At 38.0% G+C, this 20,664-nt stretch overlaps 1 protein-coding gene across 2 annotated transcripts in view; it reads left to right on the top strand.

The window, feature by feature from the left end:
- The first annotated feature begins 511 nt into the window (after positions 1-511).
- Positions 512-20,664, top strand: part of dmd (dystrophin) — a 229,785-nt gene continuing 209,632 nt past the window's right edge. For both annotated transcript variants that reach the window (XM_055164366.1, XM_055164360.1), the window contains exons 1-4: positions 512-613; positions 4,441-4,511; positions 6,487-6,605; positions 16,144-16,337. In XM_055164366.1, coding sequence (XP_055020341.1) covers positions 524-613; positions 4,441-4,511; positions 6,487-6,605; positions 16,144-16,337 — 474 coding nt within the window. In that variant the 5' untranslated portion in view covers positions 512-523. The remainder of the gene's footprint in view (positions 614-4,440; positions 4,512-6,486; positions 6,606-16,143; positions 16,338-20,664) is intronic.

The raw sequence follows: 20,664 nt of genomic DNA, 5'->3' as shown, positions 1-20,664 counted from the left end.
TTCACTAGAATAATTTGAATAATTTCAGTTCTGGCCCTTGCCAATCTCTGAAAAAGGGTAATAGGTAGCTGTTATGACATCACAAGGTGGAAGAGAGCATTTTAAGCTTTTTGAGTTTTCTGTAGACAGACTAATAATAAGGATTACTTAAACATGTGTGAATGAAATGAAACACAACTCTGGGTATGTTTTTGATGAGGTAACAACATTATAACACTGCTTAAAGCTTACAAGAATCCACTATGTAGGACCTTTTAATGTTGTAAAAAATATTCTAAAATGTCTAAATCAGCCATGTTACAACAACCACCACCTATATTAGCTACTATTGACATATTTGGCCCATTATATCCAGTTTAGATACTAAATCCAGTCTGCTGATACACACACATGGATTTAATGCAAAAGCCAACAGGTAACAGTAAGAAATGTGATGTGTTTTTCTCCCCTCTGGCTGTAGTGCAGTGAAAACCCCAGTGTGACCGAGCCCTGGCTGTGTTTGTGTCTACAGGTAAAGGATGTGATGAAGGATGTGATGGCGGGCCTACAGCAGACCAACAGTGAGAAGATTCTGCTGAGCTGGGTTCGTCAGAATACAAGGCAGTACCCTCAGGTGAGCTACTACTGTTTCATCACATACACCCACATAGTAAAAGTACACAAGGACTACACACAATCTGATCATGAACACTGGAGGCAGCTACGTTTACAAGATTGTCAGTGAAAATTAAGGGTGAATTTGTGATTTATGTTTTAATAATAGGATTTCTTTCAAGTTCACATTTTAAAAACATCCAGAAGAATTGGCAAAAACAAAAGAAATAGGAACTGACAGACTAATACAAGAATCGCATTTCAGAACATGTTTGTACAGGGTTAGCAGTTTTTATCCAGAATAAGACAAATTATGGTACTTCAAAAATGGCAGCCTTTGTGATTTACTAATTGAAAAATATATCTCACAAATTCAGTGGTGGAACGTAACAAATTAAAAGTAGTAAAGTAGTGTACTTAAGTATTCTTTACAAATGTTTTAGGTAAATTTGGTAAAATTGTTCATGTTTACTTTTACTTGAGTATATGTTATTAGGTTATTTTTTCAGACCAAGAGTTTGTTTTCATACCTGAGAGTTTCGACTGCTCACTAGTGGTCTTCCTCTCTGTGAGTGGTCATATGATGTTGCTGTGACGTGTCCGCTCAGCTGATTTATACAGACTTTGGCGCTGTCTTTCTACTGGTGGAGGCAGGATGACAGCGCCATCTGCAGTCTGACTTCCTCAGGACAGTATTCCAGGTGTGTGAGAGTAAAAAAGCCCCCTCGTCCCGGGTTATAGTCCCATGGGCACGTTTCCGTATTTCGATTGCCTCTTTGATCCAGCAACGGTGTTTGTTTTCCTCTGTCCCAGTGATGTTTGCTCCATCCCAGTCCATAATGTGGTTCTCTCTTTTACAATGGTCAGAGAAGTTGTTCCTGTTCTGCTTTGTGTTTTGTTGCTTGTGTGCACGCCTTTTCTGTTTCCCTCTCACATTCTGTTCTGTGTTCCTTCTTTCGTGTACTGAACACCCTCCCTGTTTCCCCAATGTATGTTTTATTGCAGGACATGCAGGGTATTTCGTGTATGACATTACATTTTTCCTCTGGTTTTATTTTATTTGGGTGGATGAGTTTTCTGTATGGTTTCACTGGTGTGTTAATATTGTGTTGAAAACAAACTCTTGGTTTGAAAAAACAACCTAATAACATAAATTATCGGAAGACCAAATGAACCTCATTGGGTTTACATGAGTATTTTTTTTGCTCCTGGATCTGTACTTTTACTTAACAAATTTGGGTACTTCTTCCACCACTGCACTTTGAGAAACGACAAAAAGTAGAATAAAATTTCATTCAAAATTGTCTTTAGTACTTTTAGAAGCTTTATAATGTTTACAGTATAACCAAAATATACCCGAAACTTTAACTTGCCATTAGTTGATGTTACTTGAATGTAAGACAATGTTTGCCATTAATTAACATATTAAAATGGTGTATGTAGTCTCAGTGGAGTTTACATTATGCCTTACTTCCAGTATAACTACTATATAAAGATAGTAGGTTTAATAATATAGCAATAACCCTGAGAGAGGCACAGCTGTAGTCAAATACTTGCAATGGCAGTAGCATCAGAAGTAGTCATAGTATTGGTAGTAGAATGAGCCACAGTGTGTATGTAAATAATATCTGTATGCTGATATGAGTTTGACACTGATGGGGGCTGACTGTAAACGTACGGACTTGTCACTTGTCACAAACTGAGCAGTGAGAAGTGAGTGGGAGTGAAGGGACCCGCCGGAGCTTCTCCTTGTTAAGCGCACTACCACAACAAGGGCAGGGAGGTGTGCTATAGGCCCATACTGACTGAAAATAATAGGGTTTCCAGGTACAAGAGACAGGAAGTGACAGAAAAAATGTACATGTGTCAAGAAAAGTTTCATATTTATATTTATTGTGTATTTTGAGAGGAGGCCTGTGGAAAAAGTCACCCTGAGAAGTAATTTGGGCTTTTACTGCCATATTTTAAACACCTCCTGTCTCCAGTACCAACATAAAGAAAGATACTGTATTGACATTTTAATTGGTAACATAAAATAGAAATATTGGCCTTTTTTTTTTAGAATTTCATAATGATTTTATTTTATGTAATGGAATAAATAACAATAGTGCTTTTCTATGGATGTGTTATATAGTACAGATACATTTTTATAGTGTTGTATATGTACCACATGCAAGCGCACATACGAACAGCTCAAAGGTGCATTGTGTAACTTTCCTGGTGTAGGTTTCGTCACCTGCGTGTCTCCAATGTCCCGGTATGGCATTAAATGTCTAAAGCATGTATTTCCTCAGTAACATGGGTTTTTAATTGACCTAAAAGCATGCATTCTTGCTGTAAGTGGGCTCACCGCTCCACATATCTGACATGTAACTCAGTCTCCATAGAGATAAACGGCACAAGTGTAATGCCATAATGTGGAACTTCCAGGCAATATCTCAGACTCTGCACCAGAAATGTTACACAAATAGGAAAAAAAATCAGCAGCTTTAAATAGGAAAATAAAATGGTTGTGAAAATATTTTAAGTAGCCTGAATGATAAATAGTCACTAAACTCACTAAAGCTTGCAAGAATTGTGTTATTGCTTTTTTCTATCAAAGAGTTTTAAAGAGCTATGGGAGACTCTGAATTTCTAATGGCTATTCAATACATGAACATTTGATAGACTGTGGTAGTATTTTCCATTTCTATGTTTTTATTGTAGGGAGTATTATATAAGGACAGAGCTGCAGGTGTCCTTGGTATAAGGTAATGCAATGGAAAATTCCTCATAGGTAGTTTCATATTATAAATGATATTGTAGTGAGAATAGGAGTCTGCAATGAGCGTGTAACAGAGGGGACAGTCTCTGTGCATCAGTGAGAGGCTTCAAAGAGAAAACATTAGAGAAAGCCAAACTGCTATCTATAAATGAAGTATAGACAACAAGCGCATACCGTCTGAAAACCTGCACGCATAATGGTCATGCTTTTTGGAAAATTTTCTTGTATAAAATTAACTATAAAACTAGCAGGGATGCACTGATCCAGCTTTTTCATGTCACCGATATTGGTTAATTATTAAAGCTGTATTGTTTAACTTCTCTGCTGGATGGTCAAAATGTTATTGCTTTGTCTGGAATGTTTCATAGTATAGCATTAAACCTTTCGATTATTTTTCATGGAGATCAAACCAGGCCAAGTTACAGGTCAGATCTGTGGAGAGGCAATCCAGCTCGCAGTCAGAATACATGTTTTTCAAGTTATTTTTGAGCTATAAAACCACTTGTAATTGAATAAATATAAGGCAGAGTTGTTTAATGTCATACCGTGAAACATTTCAGGCAAAGCAATGACATATCCATAGAAACAAGCAGGTGACAGACCCCCAACCAAAAAGTTACACAGCACCATATCTGATATTAACCGATACCAGTTTAGGGATTGAAAATTGCTTTTTTAATCTCTCAAAATACAGTGAACTTATTACAAAATTAATCTGATTGTGTAATATAACTGTTATGTATCCTGCAAGTAATTGAACAGCATTTTCTAAATTAAAGTTTAAACATCATTAGGCCTACGACAGTCGGTAAAAAATCCAACCAGAATCTCAACTGAAAATTGCATTCTTTTCCAAACTCAGTGCAAAGGAAGCCAAAAAATAAAAGAAATACCTATGCATAATTTTCAAATACAAGCTTCAAAGACCTCAATAAGAAAAGGTCATAACATTATTCCCAACATGACTAATAATATAGATGTTCAAATCAGGTGAATTCAGGTAAAGACCACTGTTGGTGCGTGCGAGGTCAAAGCTGTGTCGGTGTATAATATTATTCATTATATGTTTTTTTCTTTCTCAGGTCAATGTGGTGAACTTCTCTAGCAGTTGGAATGATGGACTGGCCTTCAATGCCCTCATCCACAGTCACAGGTGAGGGACAGTGTGCGGAGGAGCGGGGGGCTGGGGTAGGCTAAGGACATGTATCCGGCTTTAGATTTATGATTTGTAAAGTTATTTTCTAGTCTTTCAACCAGTATAATACATTGGATCACCTGGTGTTCCTCAAGGGTCAGTGCTTGGCCCCCTAGATTTGTTTTTTTGTTATAAATAATTGATGCTTTATCTGACCATTTCTTAGTAGGTCAAGCTGGGACTAACCAGCTTTCTAACACCAATTTTATAGATTACTATAGTCTGCTGTAAAGTAATTCAAGGACTAGATCAGGACCAAAACCCAAATGAAACTAATCTCATCAAATGTATGTAACAAGAAATAACTATAATGACAGATTTGGTGAAGAACAAAATATATACAATTCTGTATAAAACCAATTTTAAACAAAATAGGCGACATATATTATCATTGGGCCTCGTTAATAATAGTGTTTTCTCTGAGTTTTGTTGTTGTCATAGCAACATATTATCCTGTAAGTTAGATTTAATCATTTTGTTCTTGTTCTTCCGAGATAAAATGTACGCATATGGTTTTATTATAAACATTAAGCCAAGATGTGTGTTTTGTCGGCTTTTCGTGTTGCCATAGCGATGTAATCTTGAATGCTACTTCTTATTACTTACTTTTGCTGAAAATTCATTTGACTTTATGGTGCATTGTGTAACGTTTCTGGTGGAGGGTCCATCAACTGCTTTTCTCCATGGAGATGTTATTGCTTTGTCTGGAATGTCTCACAGTATGGCATTACACCTTTCTATTTTCTTGAAGACCAAATCAGACCAAGTTACAGGTCCCCACTCACAGTTAGAATACATGTTTTTCTAGGGATTTTTGAGCTTTAAAACCACCTGTAATTGAATAAATGTAAGGTAGAGCTGTTTAATGTCATACTGTGGATTTCCAGAAACAAGAAAGTTACAGACACTCAACCAAAAAGTTCCATAGTACACATTTATATACGAGATACTTGACTTAACATCAGTATTGTAGAGTTAGCTGTAAAAAAAAAAAAGTAGGCCCAGCATAGACACACGGGTGCTGAGTGAACACGTCCAAATATAACTCCGCCTGCCTCAGCTCCACTCACTTAATTACAGCGTTAAACAGTGAAGAAAGAATCTATAGGAGCTGTAATAAGACCACATAAAGCACTTTTACGGCCACGCGGCGGTCAGCAACTTGGACTACGGACAATACTGCTGTTCTGTGAGAAGAGGATTCAACACATTTTTAAAAAGAACTCGAATTGCAAGGCCCAAGAGAAAATGAATATTAGGGAAATATTTTGGGAGAAAATTGCAAAAACAAATGAAAGCCTAGAATATTAGTGTTTATTATATTGGGTTATTATTATGCATTATATTGGACGGAGTAGAGTCACTTTGAGAAAATTACGATTTCTAAAGGTCAGCTCAATTTTGGGTTAAATTACTGACAGAATAGTAGCACAGTAATTAGTGATATTGGCAAGTAATAGTGTTGCTTTTTACACATAGCTCCAATACAAGTAATAATAGTAGTAGGTAACAACAAAATTTAAATTATTATTATTAATTTTAATTTTAAATGTGCATTGTGTAACATTTCTAGGGGAGAGTGCACCACCTGATGTCTCCATGGTAATGTTATTGCTTTGTCTAGAATGTTCCAAAGTATAGATTAAACCTACCAAACATAAGGGAGACGAGCAGTTTACAGCATTACGCTACATTACAGTTCACATCTGTGGAGCATGTATTTTTGAGGAATAGAAACATCCGCAATGAATACATGATGGATGGAAATGTTTAAAATCATACCATGGAACATTCCAGGCAAAGCAGTAACATCTCCATGGAGACAAGCAGGTGGCAGACCCTCAATCAGAAAAGTTGCAGTGCACCTTAAATTAATTAAAATTAAAATTAAAATTAAAATTAAAATATTCTGATTTTCTTTCCCCCTCATCAGACCGGAGCTTTTTGAGTGGAGCTCGGTGGAGAAGAAGACGTCTGCCATTGAGCGACTGGAACATGCTTTTAATAAGGCCGAGCAGCACCTGGGGATAGAGAGACTGTTAGATCCAGAGGGTAAGTTCATCACACACACATACACACACACACACACACACGCACATACAAACCACACATGCTGCACACATCAACCAATCACACGCTTTATTTCCCCCGTCCCCGGGAATGCGAGGTGCCCCGCTGTGATTGGGTGTTACCACGGTGATAACTGTGGACCACCAGCGGATGTGTAAATTTGGAGAAATACTTAACTGGAAGGGATGTCCTTATTCGCCACTCCAAGCTGAAGACATACTCCACATAGTCCACAAGTGAGTTAAGGCGCTATTCATTCAGTAATTATGGGGCCGTTGAAAGACTATTGAATATAATGCAAGCTAGATCATCAAAAAGAGCTTGTCAGACACATTTTTATGAATTTGCAAGAAATCTTTTATACTTTTTCTAAAACAGTAGCAATAGAATTCATTTTAAATTGAGACATCACTTGGCTAACACTGAAAAGCGCAGTAAAACCCACACTGAACAGACTAGAATACTGTGTGCCATTGAAAGCAGTTGTACCTGATTTGCTTTCCATGTAGTTAAGTGAAATTGTTTTGCCCCAGCACAGGTGTAAAAATAGCTCTTGAAGTCAAAATGAAATTACCATGTGTTACATCTGCATCTAATTTTAAAGCGTTTTGCTCTCAGAGCATCAGGAATTGCTCCGTGAGCATGCTAATTGTTGTTACCATGACTACAAAACTCCGCTCTGGCCTCTGAAAGATGAGAAAAACGCTGATTAACTTTAAGATGCATTGCGCTGTCTGGAATGATATAAATTAAGGGCCTGTTTACATTAGAACATTTGCAGGTAAAAATGACAATATCTTTTATTGGAAGTGCCTTTCGTTTAGATGGTGACGGCGTTCTTGGGGCTTAAAAATGCAAAAATCTGAAACCACCCTCCAGAGTGGAAAAGTTGAATACACTCCACCATAGTGTTTCCGTCTACACTTCCCAAGACGCAAAACTCTGGTCAGATCTGCTCACGTCGTGTACGCATTTATATATACATACAGTACAGAAACAAACATGTCGTGCCATTTCCGTGCGTCGGATCTTCAAACTGCTTTGACAGCTCTTATAAACTTACAGGAGGCATCCCGACAAATGTACAGAATATGCAGAGATACTATTAATGAACAGAGAAGGGTCTGCAGTTACCTCTGTCAAATTCTGGATGCACCAGTTTGTCGCAGGCGAGCCAGACGGCATGCATACCCAATCGAATTCCACACACTTTTGCGTCACTGTATGCATGCAGATTTCCTCCCGAAAAAGCATTGTCTAAATGCACAAGAAAAAGTGAAAACGCGACACCACTTTTGCGTCTTCTGTTCAGACCGTCATCATTTAAAGCTAACCGTAACATTTCTATCTTCAAGGAAACCAAACCAGACCAAGTTACGGGTCAGATCTATGGAGAGGCGACCCCACTTGCACTCAGAATTTCTGTTTTTCTAGGTATTTTTGAGCTATAAAACCACTAGTAATAATAAATGTAAGGTAGAGCTGTTTAAAGTCATACTGTGGACCATTCCAGGCAGAGCAATGACATATCCATAGAAACAAGCAAGTGACAGACCCCCTTCCAAAAAGTTGCACAGTGCACCTTTCACTTGTAGTGAATAAAGGGAATGCTCAGAAGGTAAGTGAGGAATAACTGCTAACATAAACTAGTGCTTTTGTTTAGTTTTTAAGACAGTAAAAATCAGAGACAGGAAATATTTCTCAGACCAATGTAGAAATGTGTCTAACCAACACAATGCAACGTGGCAGCTCAGCCTTGATACAGCTTTATTTTGATGCCTTGTTTCAAAACTTCACATTTTCAGTTTATTTCTTGCCATTCGCGCTCCCAGCTCAGTGATAAAAAGTCCTTTAATACGATTCTGTGCCCAGCTGAGAGGAGGCATTTCCGCTCTCACCACATCATGGCCTAGTTAATGGCTCTTTCCCAAACGTCGCTCACATAAATCTATGACAACATTAAATATCACTGTGTCACGCTGCCACTGCTTCAGCTGACCCCAAATCTGCTAACAGGCTCGTAGTACAAACTGTCAGTCTACTATAAAGTCAAACTCTGTCATTGGGATCAGAGTAATGTGTTTTTGTATTGCAATTCTGGGGGAGAAAATGAATTAAACGCTAACTTTTCTGGTGGAGTGAACGCTTCATTCTTGATGTTACTGCTTTGCCTAGAATTTTCCACAGTATGCTTTTAAAATGATCACTCCCCAAACAAGCAGGTCAGATCTGTGGAGAGGCGACACCACTCACAACCTCAGCAATAAACATTTCATTGAATAAATGCAACAGATTTAATGTTGTATTGTGGAAACTTACTGGAATAGAAATACATAATATCTCCATGGAGAAAAACAAGTCAAGTTAAAGGTTAGATCTGTGGAGGGTTGGGCCTGCTCACAGTAAGATTGTATGTTTTTAAGGTATTGTTAGTAGTAATGAAAACATCTGTATTGATAAGTTTAATGCCATAGATACTTTGGAACATTAGAGGCAAAGCAATAACATCTCCATGGAGACCAGCAAGTGGCGGACCCTCTACCAAAAAAGTTACGCCATAGTGTTTTTTAATGTATGGAACTTAAAATAAACATAAATTACTCTAATCCATAGTGTTCTAAGTACCATCCTTCTGTGTAGTTGAGATAGACAGCTTCTAATCCCTTTAGCTCACATAAATCTTCAAACCACATGTTTCACTCCCTTGTAGGAGAAAATGCGATTTAACGTGTGGTAAGATGTGCGTGTTTGAGCATGTGGTTTAGCTTTTGACGAATTATTGAAATTATACATTTGCGGGGCACCAGATTCTGACCGAATCAAACTTAACCATATGCGACAACAACAACTTATCAATTTAATCAATCTGAAGGGAACGTACCCGAAAAAGTGACCTGATGATAACTTTAAGAAAAATCACTGAAACCAGCAAATTCTTGTGTGTGGTTTATTAACAAACAATAACTAGACACCAGCTTCCAAGTTCTGGTTACGTAACATTAAAGCACCGATTTTAACAACCTGAGGTAGTTATAAAAACGGGGTTCAGTTTAGCTCAGTTATGGCGTTTCGCTAAGTCGCTACTGCGCTTGCCTTAGGAATAATTGGACGCAATCGTAAGAGGGATGCCAACCCTTATTCATTCACTGTTCAGAACCAGCCTTACTTGGCGATGTTGTTCTCGGTCCGTGTGGAATGCGGCGATTCGGCGGTGGTCGCACGCACGGGCAGGCAGCGGCGTGATGATGGTACTCGGGTAGGGCGGTCCACGCCTCCTTCACCGGCTCTGGTCCTCAGCTCTCGGCAGGTGTGACTCCAGGTCTGTTACAGCTCCCCCTGGGTCTCTCCGACCGGCCGTCTTCCCTGGTCCTCTTCGGCGGGTCCTCGCGGCGTCGAGGCAAGGCGAAGAGCGAAGAAAGGCGAAGCGAAAGCGCGATGCGAAGCGAAGGCACGATGCGTATCGAAAGCAAAGTTTTCGCGCGTGAGGCTTCGTTTTGGTCAGTGCGCTTGGTGGGCGTTGTTATATGCAAATTTAAGGCACGCCCGCGTCTGAGCTGAACTGGTCCCCGTACAAATATCATTTGCAAATATTAAATTGATAACTTCCCACATTCAGGTACTAACTGTTTACGATAACATTAGCCGACGATTCATACAAAGAAATCAAAGGTATATCTGTCCGAAAACACGCCGTGAAGTTACCGTAAATACTTCCGCGGGAACATGACATGAAATACACACAAGAGACTATGAACACATGAATTAAGCAATCTTGTATCAACATGAGCCTTATATAGAACACAGTTAAAACATTTTTAACTAGTTATCGAGATGCGTTTAATCCAGTCCTTCTCTAGTGTCCAAAAGTGGCAACCACAGTCCATCGCGGTTTTAACCGGTCCAAGCCTTGGCGCCTGATGGTCTGGTATGTAGATGATGTGGGTCTGTTTCTTCAAAGCACAATGAGGAATGTCATTATTTAACAGTCCTTATCACTTTAGCAGAGCCATGTCAATTTCCCATTCTGATTCATGTCCCACCTAGCGTGGGGGAAGGGAGGTGTGGAAGCACCGAAGATCGGTTCTCTTGGGGTTGTAAATACCAAGAGGCAGTCAGGCGGAACCGACTTCTTTAGGTTCCTGGTTTGTGGATTCTATCAGAATGGGGGAAGCAGGCCCTGAACAGGCACCTTTCCCTACACCCTTCATCACTTAAGTTAAATGTGCACTGTGTAACTTTTTAGATGAAGGTCTGTCACCTGCTTGTTTCTATAGATATATCACTGCTCTGCCTGGAATGTTCCACAGTATGACATCAAACAGGTCTACCTTACATTTATTCAATTAACGGTGGTTTTATGGCTCACAAATAAATAGAAAAACGGACATTTCAACTGTGAGGGGGGTTGCCTCTCCACAGATCTGACTTGGTCTGGTTTGGTCTCCATGAATACAGAAATGTTTAATACCATTCTGTGAAATATTCCAGACAAAGCAATAACATCTCTACAGAGAAAAGCATTTGACGGACCCTCTATGAGAAAAGTTACACAATGCACCTTTTAAAGAAAACATCAAATAGCCATAACATTATGACAATACCAAGCATTTTCTTTCTAATAGGGTTTATAGATGTCCATTTCACTACTTTTTTCGTGGACAACTTTGAAATTCAAGCAGTATTTTTGATTTGTGGTAGAACTTGGCAGTACTTGGAGCGTAGCACACCTGTTGGAGCTCAGTTTGAAGCATTATGATTTTGTTGTTAGCTTGGGACTTGTCAAAACTAAAATGCATTCTTTCATCCGTTGTTAATCTGTAGTTAGCCCAAACGCTTAAAACAGGACTCCTCAAAGCACAAAACAATCATTGTAAATGGTTGAAAAGCCCACTCAAATGGCTATTACTAACAATGACTTTGACTGAATCTCATTTAGAACAATAGTCTTTCCCCATTTCATCATTTTTCCACTCACTGACACAAGAGAAATGTTTCAATTGGAGACACTTTTGAGATAATAAGGTATAAAACATGTTTTCTATAATAAAGTGTATTCAAATGAAAGATCCATCATGTAACTTTTCTGGTGAATGGTCAAACGCCTACTTGTCTGTTTTGTTTAGGCCCTGGTTTAGTCCTGGTTTAGTCCTTGTGTAGTTCTGGTTTAGTCCTGGTTTCTCCCTAATTTACTTTTTCTATAATAAAATAAAGGTCCATCATGTAACTTTTCTGGTGCTTGTCTGCATGGAAAGTTTCACACTATGACTTTAAAATCATCAATCTCCCAGACAAGTTACACTTCTAGAAATGGCAATACGCCATATATCCATCTAAACAAACATGCGACAAAAGCTTACTAGAAAAGTTACACTGTGCACGTAGTTAAAGGTGCATTGTGTAGCTTTTCTGGTGGAGGGTCTGTCAAATGCTTTTCTCCCTGAAGATGTTTTTGCTTTGTCTGGAATGTTTCACAGTATGGCATTAAACCTTTCTATCTTCGTGGAGACCAAACCAGACCAAGTTATAGGTCAGGTCTTTAGAGAGGCAACCCCGCTTACAGTCAGAATACCTGTTTTTCTAGGTATTTTTGAGCTTTAAAACCACCTGTAATTGAATAAATGTAATCCGTTTAATGTCATGCTGTGGAACATTCCAGGCAGAACAATGACATACCAATAGAAACAAGCGAATGACTGGCCCCCAACCCAATACACCTAATACGCCTTTAAACTTGTCTTATTTTATTCACAATTCATATGTTTTTAGAGCCATATTATTTGATGCATTTCTATTCAGTATTCTTCACACAGGTATCTCCCACTGCTAAAATTTGCCTAATGTGTCTGTGGGGAATCTGCAGTTATAATAATTGAGTTTGTTTTGAAGCCTCTCGCTCACAAACCCAATCTGAGCGTCACATATTTCCTGTGCGGGGATCATCTTAGGAGCTATTCTCATCCACCGTAATGACATTTGCAGTCTGGATATTTACACAGAGCAGTAATCACCAGCGTTCATACGTATATATCATTCCAAATATACACGGAGTTTTGGTATACCCAAAGTTTGCTATTTCAAGGGCCACATTACACTGTTTTCTGATCTGTGTTGTTATAATGTTGTTTCCTCATCACAAACATACCTGGAGTTGTGTTTTGTTTCAGTCACACACAAATCTCACACAAATCCTGCATATTTAGGCATTTGGTTCTTCAAACTAAACCTTGTGATGTCATGTGGCAATATAGAAGTGCTTCATTGTGCATTAAAACTCCATACATCTTCACTAGAATCATTTGGCAAATTGGAATTGCCTGGAATTGCCATTTTCTACTAAACCAAAAGTTAAAAAAAGCTTGAAAACTACCGCTTGATGACATCACAAGGTGGAACAGAGCATTTTGAGCTTTGGAGATGTAGATAGACTAATAATAGTTAATCAAACATGCGTGAATGAAACATAACACAATTCCAGGTCATATACTGTGGTTAACTTTGTGCTATTTTAAAATCTCTTGTCTGAAAAGAATATCTGTGAAAACAAATACAGTATGTCCCAGATTTGAACAATCTCTGTATCCATGCAGCGACCCACTTTCATTTCAACTAGTACAAACACAATAAATTACTGTGCGGCTATATTTTTATTTTATTTTGTATTTGGAAAATTAAACTTCAGAATCACATTGGTTTATTTAAAAGTCATATATTATACAAAATGGATTCTTGTGAGCTTTAAACCATGTTATATCATCAAACACACCTCGAGTTGTGTTTTGTTTCATTCACAAATGTTCACAAATCCATATCGACTTGTCAAAGCCTGATCTCGTCAGATCTCAGCTAAGCTGGGCCGGGCCTGGTTTGTGCTTGGATGGGAGACCTCTGGGAATTCCAGGTGCCACCGTGGGCCTCCAGTGGCAAAACCATTATTGTATCTTTAAGCAAGACACTTCACCCACATTGCCTAGTGTGACAGTGGTGTGAGCATGAGTTTTGGCGAGTCAGAGGTGCAGGTGGCACAGAGTGGCAGCCTTGTTTCAGTCAGTCTGGCCCAGTGCGGAGTGAATGTATAATGCTCTGTAAACACTTTGCGTGGCTTGAAAAGTGCTATAGAAATCCAATGGTTCATTAATAAAATCTAATAATTGGAATTATGACTCATTGCCAGTGTCACTTTAATGTCTTCCACATAATAAGATTTAAAATAACTAGCTACATTCCCCTTTATAATATATTTATGTCTGAGTAAATGTAATTACATAAGAAACACATACCTCTAATGATCTCAGTTATCCCTCTAATTAGCCGCTAACATGCTAATTATGTATAGATCACTTGTTAGCCTGCTAATTAGCCTGCGTTGAAATTGATATTGCGTTATACCTGGCAATTATTCTATCTTACCATGTTGTACAGTTGATTTTATGCTTGGTTTTGGATTAAGTGAACCGAGAACTAACCAAATGTGTTTGTAATGACATTGGAGGGAGTGAGTGTGGGCTGTGCGTGCATTTTTCCAGATAATTTATCGAGCAGTTTGTTTTCCACTGTCAAACAATATCCCCAGTTTCCCTCCTCTCTGCAGGACTTATAAATCTGATCCTAAAAAAAGTCTTTATCTTTCTGTCTGGCTTTGGCACTGCGCACATCTTGTAGTGTAAACGTGTACACAGTCTATTGTGTTGGTGATTCTTCTTCTCTTCCCATTGACTGAACTGTCCTTTACCGAACTGTCATTTGTTACGCAGGGGGGTTCTCAAAATGTGGGGCACGTACAGATGGTCGTACGAGTTCAAGGTCTGTTGGAGATCTGGTTTATGACAAGTCAAATTCTCAGACAGTTCTACAGTCCTGATTTAGTCCTGGATTGACCCCGGTTTAGTCATGATTTAATTCTGTTTTAGTTCTGCTCTAGTCCTGGTTTAATCCTGGTTCAGCTCTGGTTTATCCCATAGAGTGTATAAAGAAGTGAACTAAGGGAGTCTGACGTCACCCATAGAGTTTGGCGCCAGTCAAATGAAGCTCATGAGGCTAGCAGTTATAGGAAAGAATTTATTCACAGAAAAAATGAAATAAAAACACCCCAATCATGTAAAGCGGGTTAAGACGAACATTTTAAGACCAAAATGACGAGGCTCACTGCAGCAGTTGGCGAAGGGTGACAATATTCCAATGTAAAGTCAATTGGAGCCAGAGTCAGAATGCAAATGGCCTCGCTAGATGCTGCACTTTCTTTCCAAACAGCTAAACATGGACCCAGAAGAAACTTCACAGACAGCAGATGACTTTGGTGAAATGTACTGGTTCCAACTTTTGTGAAACTGCAACAATAAACACATACAGAAATGACTATTAATATCAGTGCCAGATAATATTTACAAATTCTAAATAGCACCAACAGTTAAAGTTACAGTCAGTGAATCTAAGTAGTTAGCATAACGATTAGCATCTCTAAAATAGCATATGAATAGTTGGTAAATTTACATAGTAATAACACACCAAAAACGTGCTAACGAGAACATTTCAAACACAGAAAGAAATATTATAGGTGTATAATTATGTTTTACCATGTAACAGTTACAGACAATGCTTAAACAAACACCAAAACAGAAACACCAGAACAGAAGAGCGGCCATTTTGCTGAAGTGAGGCCTGAACAACAACTTCCTGTTTAACTTTCTTCTTCTACTATTATTAATAAAAGAGTAAATTAAAGCGGCCACTAGATGGCAAGCAAAAACATAAGACATAAGCCAGAAATGCCCCCATTCTGTTTTCCTAGCTGTTCTGGTTTACTCCTGATTTTCTCCTGGTTTAACCCTGGTTTAGTTCAGGTCTTTTATTTATGTCCCACTGCAATCTCCCTGGGTTAGTATTGCCCTGGAGCCAGTAGTAGCCTTTATTCTAAACAGTGGCTTTTGGGCATTCTAAACCTCTGCTTATCTCAGAATACACAAGTCCATTTGAGATTCATGAGCAGGGAGGGTGGTGCTCCTGTCCACACGCCTGACCAGATGTTGGAACAGTTGCCACATGGACTGAAATCCAAAAACATTATTATATTTAGTGGACAATTTCATTCATATTTTGCAGTAGAGTTTGCTCAATTCTAACTGATAGATGAGTTATAGTTGTATGCTGAAATATAAAAGTAGAATGTATTTTTAGTCAGACAAGATAAGAAAAATGTGTATGAATCAACCCGTTACGGTTTTATCAATAAATTGAAATGTCGCTGATCTGCCTACAATGTTCCATGGCATGACATTAAACAACTCTACTTTACATTTGTTCAGTTACAAGTGGTTTTATTGCTCAAAAATACCTAGAAAAACAAGCATTCTTACTGTGAGCGGGGTTGCTTCTCACCAGATCTGACCAGTAAGTTGGTCTGGTTTGGTCTCCATAAAGATAATTACACAATGCACCTTTAACACCAACTACTCTATAAAATAAAAATGAAATTGGGACCCTAAAATGCATAAACTTATTTTAATTCATACTTTTCTAATTTCAGATGTGGCTGTGCCCAACCCGGACAAGAAGAGCATCATCATGTACGTGACGTCACTGTTCAAGGTCCTCCCTCAGAGCATCTCCATGGAGGCCATCGAGGAGGTGGAGACGTTACCGCGGGCAACCTCCTCTGCTACCCGGGTAACCACTGAGGAGCACTATCAGATCCAGACCCAGCAGCGCTACTCCCAACAGGTCAGTCTGGGTACTACACACTATGCCATTAACTAAATTTTGTTAGTTGATTCATACATCGAACAGTTATTAATTCTTCCACTTTAATAGTTGTTAATAATTTATTACTAGGGATGCACTGGTCGAGCCTTTTCTGTTCAATACTTTGCCTTGGATATGCAGGGTCTGAAAATAGCATTTATTTCCTTTAAACACAAACCATGAGGTAGAAAATGTATTCAAATGTGTTTTGTAACTACAGAACAGCTTTGTAAAAATACACTTTTAATATTATGAGATGTTGGGATATTGGCTGAACTGATATCTTGGAAGCCAATATCCAATCCACCAAAATCTTTAATTGAAGTGCTGATATCCGATACCGGTGTCATACTGATCCATCCCTATTTACTGCATAAGCCAGATGGACAGTGCTCAGTCGTTGCTAAAAATTGATTATCTTTTGTTCGACTGCATTTCTCCATGTCTGCGTTTTAGAGCTATCATCCAAGCAGCCATTTTACTCCACATTTTATTAATATTATTCAGTTTATTAGACAGCCCAATCTCTGGTCCTTTCTGTGTGTTGTATCAGCTCCAAACAGGATTACAGAATGACATTGTAGTTTTGCGGGCGTCTTGCTATCTCTGACTCAGGGCATTATGTGGATGGATAAATGAGCGTGTGGACAGTGCAGGCGAAAGTGGCTCAAAGTGAAAAGATGAAAGAGCCCAGACGATGAGACTTGGACGAAGATTGGATAAGTTGTTCCAAACAAATAAGGCTGCGTTATGAATCATAAGTTGGCTGTCTATGAATATGTGTTGTATATAATGGTGTGTGATTTTGTACTGCATTGTGTAAAATGTAAACCTATCAGTACTGTTAGTGTAGTATCTCTTAAGCATTTCATTCAGGGCTACTTTGGTCACCTGACTGCTTTTGTTGTGTTTTGTCAATTCAGTATAATGCACAGATTTAAGACATGAAAATGGGTGTTGCTTATAGTTGCTTGTGTCACTCAAAAGTCTGACAGGAAGGGTATCTGGTTAAAATGTATGAGGATTGCCACAAAACATGATTGGCTGTGGAACTCAACTGTGGCCGCTCACTCCAGTTAAGGAGTACAGTTTTTCATTTTTTTCACATTTAAAACGTAAGATTCTGCAAAATGCTTTAATAACGTTTTTTTTTTAGCAGTTTATAAAGTTTCAGAAAAAAATTTGAGCTGAGTAGCTGTGAGGAAGCTTTCGAACTTTTAATATAAGACGAGAGAAAGATGAATGAGAAATTTACTTTGGGAACTGGGGGTGGGCAATCACATTTGAGCTCCATTACTGGAATATTAGCTTTATAATTCATGTACAATTATGGTACATTGTTGTCAGCATAGTATTATGATTATGCCTTCATAACAGCATAGCAAGCATACTTTTTATTGTATTGTTAACTTAAGCATTTGTCTACTTTAATGATGCTGTTTTTTATTACGTGAAATCTACGTATATTAGCCCTGTCCACTCATCAAAAGGCCTCATAGTCTCTTATATCCAGTTTGTATTCACTGACAGAATTCTTTTCGCTTCTTAGAATAAAAATTGACCGCTAAATTGGAGCCTTGTGAATAATAGCTGAAGTATATGACCTTTAAAATTTAGTAGAAGTCTGTGTCGCGGCATCTCACCAAACACATTGAGGAGAGGGAGCTTCATAAAATTGTAGGTAATACATAAAAAAAATCTGATATACTGTAGCCAGATAACTCCAAACTCCACCAAGGCACTGCTTAAAGGGCCCGTATTACACTATATTTTCTGATTGATGCTATAATGTTGTTTCCTCATCACAAATGTACCCGGAGTTGTGTTTTGTTTCATTCACACATGTTCAACCCTGCATATTTAGACTGAGGTAACAACATTACAACACAGCTTGGAGCTCACAAGAGTAAAGTTTGTGTAATATATATAGGACTTTGTGTAATATATGATTTAAATTCTACAAAAATGAACCAAAATTGGTAATCTAATGCGTATATTATAGGTTGGACTATAATGCCCAATTCTTCTTACAAAATAAATGGTGTCCGGGGGCTTTAATCTAAAATCAAAGTGGCTCCCAGATACAATGGACTCTGAAATAAGAGTCTATTAAAAACTTTTTCTCATATCGTGCAGGAGTACTGGGGAGGTGTATAGAGATATTGAGATGAAGAGTTTATAGAGACGAGGAAGAGGAGGAGGAAGAGGAGAGATAGTGACAGCAGACATAATAAGACTTTTCTCTCCTCTGTCAGCATCAGAGTCTTGTCACTATTCTGCTCACTGATTCTGAAGGAGACTGTAGAGCTCGTGAGTACTACAAAAGAGGTACTGCTACTGCAATTTAGGGTATTTTTTGACTATTAATTTGATCATAACTTTTATATGCAGTGTAGAATGATTTGAAAAGAGTGGAGCAACATGATTTTGTTGTGTATATATGAAAATACACAATGAGACAACAATAAACATCAATAACTACTCTTAAAGGTGCATTATGTAACTTTTCTGATCGAGGGTATGCCACCTGCTTGTCTTCATGGTGATGCTTTTGCTGTCTATTAAGCACTTCTATTGAGAGATTTTTCTACAATAAAAACATGTCTAATTAAATAACAGAGAGTAAATAAGTTTAAACATGCACTGCGTAAAATGTTATTGGAGATGTTATTGCTTTGCCTGAAATGTTCCATGATATGACATGAAACATCCATCTAGCATTTATTATTATGGGCATTTCTATAGCTCAAAAGTACAGTAATTCCTTTTATGAATAGGGGCGGCTTTCTTTAGATCTAGATCTAGATTTAGGTCATTCTAGTCCAGGGGTGTCAAACTCAAATTCACAGAGACCAAAATTAAAAACTGGGACTAAGTCATGGGCCAAACTAAATATTTATTGAAAAATGTCAACAACATCAGTATGTTTTCTCTTCTTTCAAGATATGTAATGTTAAACTTTTTCTTATTAAATTAAATGTTTAATAATAGTTTTACTTAAATATTGAATCCAGAGCAAGCAAAAAATATCAAATAATAACAAAACTTTAAATAAATAATGTTTCTCTAGCTTATCTGTAGGGGTGGACCAGCTCTAATACATATTTGAGACGATCTTGCGGGCCAAATGTAATTATATCCTGGGTCAAATTTGACATGAGTCTGACATGTCTGTTCCAGACAAAGCCATAATTTTTCCATTGAGACAAGCAGGCAGTGAACCCTTCCCTAGGAATGTTGCAGAGTGCTCCTTTAATGCCATAATGTGTAAATTGTCAGGCAAATCAATAATCATGAAGATAGGTAGCAGGTAGCAAACCCCCAAAAGAAACATATATATAATGTACCTTTATTATTCTATGCATTCATCTAACAGCCTCATTGTGTTGAGTATAAATGTTAGTATACAATACCCGTTCCATTTATACAATGTAGTATAATAAGATTGGACAAAAGTGAATTATGAGCTCAAGATGGTGTTTGTATAACATTATGATTAAGTTGTATTGCGTTAGTGTTGCTAACTAGATTATATTCTGACTTTAACGTTACAGTGAGATTATTATGAAACATGAGCGCACCAATCTGTAACTATCTTCCAAAACAAAGCCACCACTTTGTGCCTGTGCCTTTACACAAACGCTTTAGGGAGACTTGAGTTTGTCAGATTATCCTCACATGAGCAACACAGCATAGCAGGCTTGAATGGTCTTAGAGTGGAACAAAGTCCACCTTATGGGAGCTACCACTTCTCATGTCGGCCACAAGCACACACACATACACACGTGTTGGGGTTTCCATGTGTCTTAAGAACATTACATTGACATTCATTTTATTCACATGTATTTGAGTAATCCTGCATTATTAATTTGCCCTCTGTTCCACTTTAAAGTGCCCATGACAGGTTAGACTACAAATTTTCCTAAAACACAGTTAAGGTCATTATAGAAATCACATCATTTTTTTTTTAGGTTTCAAATTTAATTGAATGGAAACCATTGCATCAAACTAGGGAATTCCATAACTGCCAACATGTCGTACAGTGGGCCAAAACTCCTCTACTGTACACAAAAATGAATATTTGACAAATAAAAATATAAGAATACACCTTTATTTTGAGTATAATTTAAGTAACTAATCAGAAAATAGCATTAATACGGGCCATATCTTAACAATATTTGAACTTTAAATCATATTGTCGATTTACAATAATAAAGGAGCAACATTTTGCCCTCCCAGTGATCTGAGTATGTATACATTTTATTCCCAGCCTGCACACTCTTACAGATACGTGCCAGGCTAAGCA

This window comes from Boleophthalmus pectinirostris, unplaced genomic scaffold, assembly GCF_026225935.1.
Source record: "Boleophthalmus pectinirostris isolate CB_2022bp ecotype Guang Dong unplaced genomic scaffold, ASM2622593v1 HiC_scaffold_11, whole genome shotgun sequence".
NCBI classification, from domain to species: Eukaryota; Metazoa; Chordata; class Actinopteri; order Gobiiformes; family Gobiidae; genus Boleophthalmus; species Boleophthalmus pectinirostris.
This window is presented reverse-complemented; position numbering and strand designations above follow the sequence as displayed.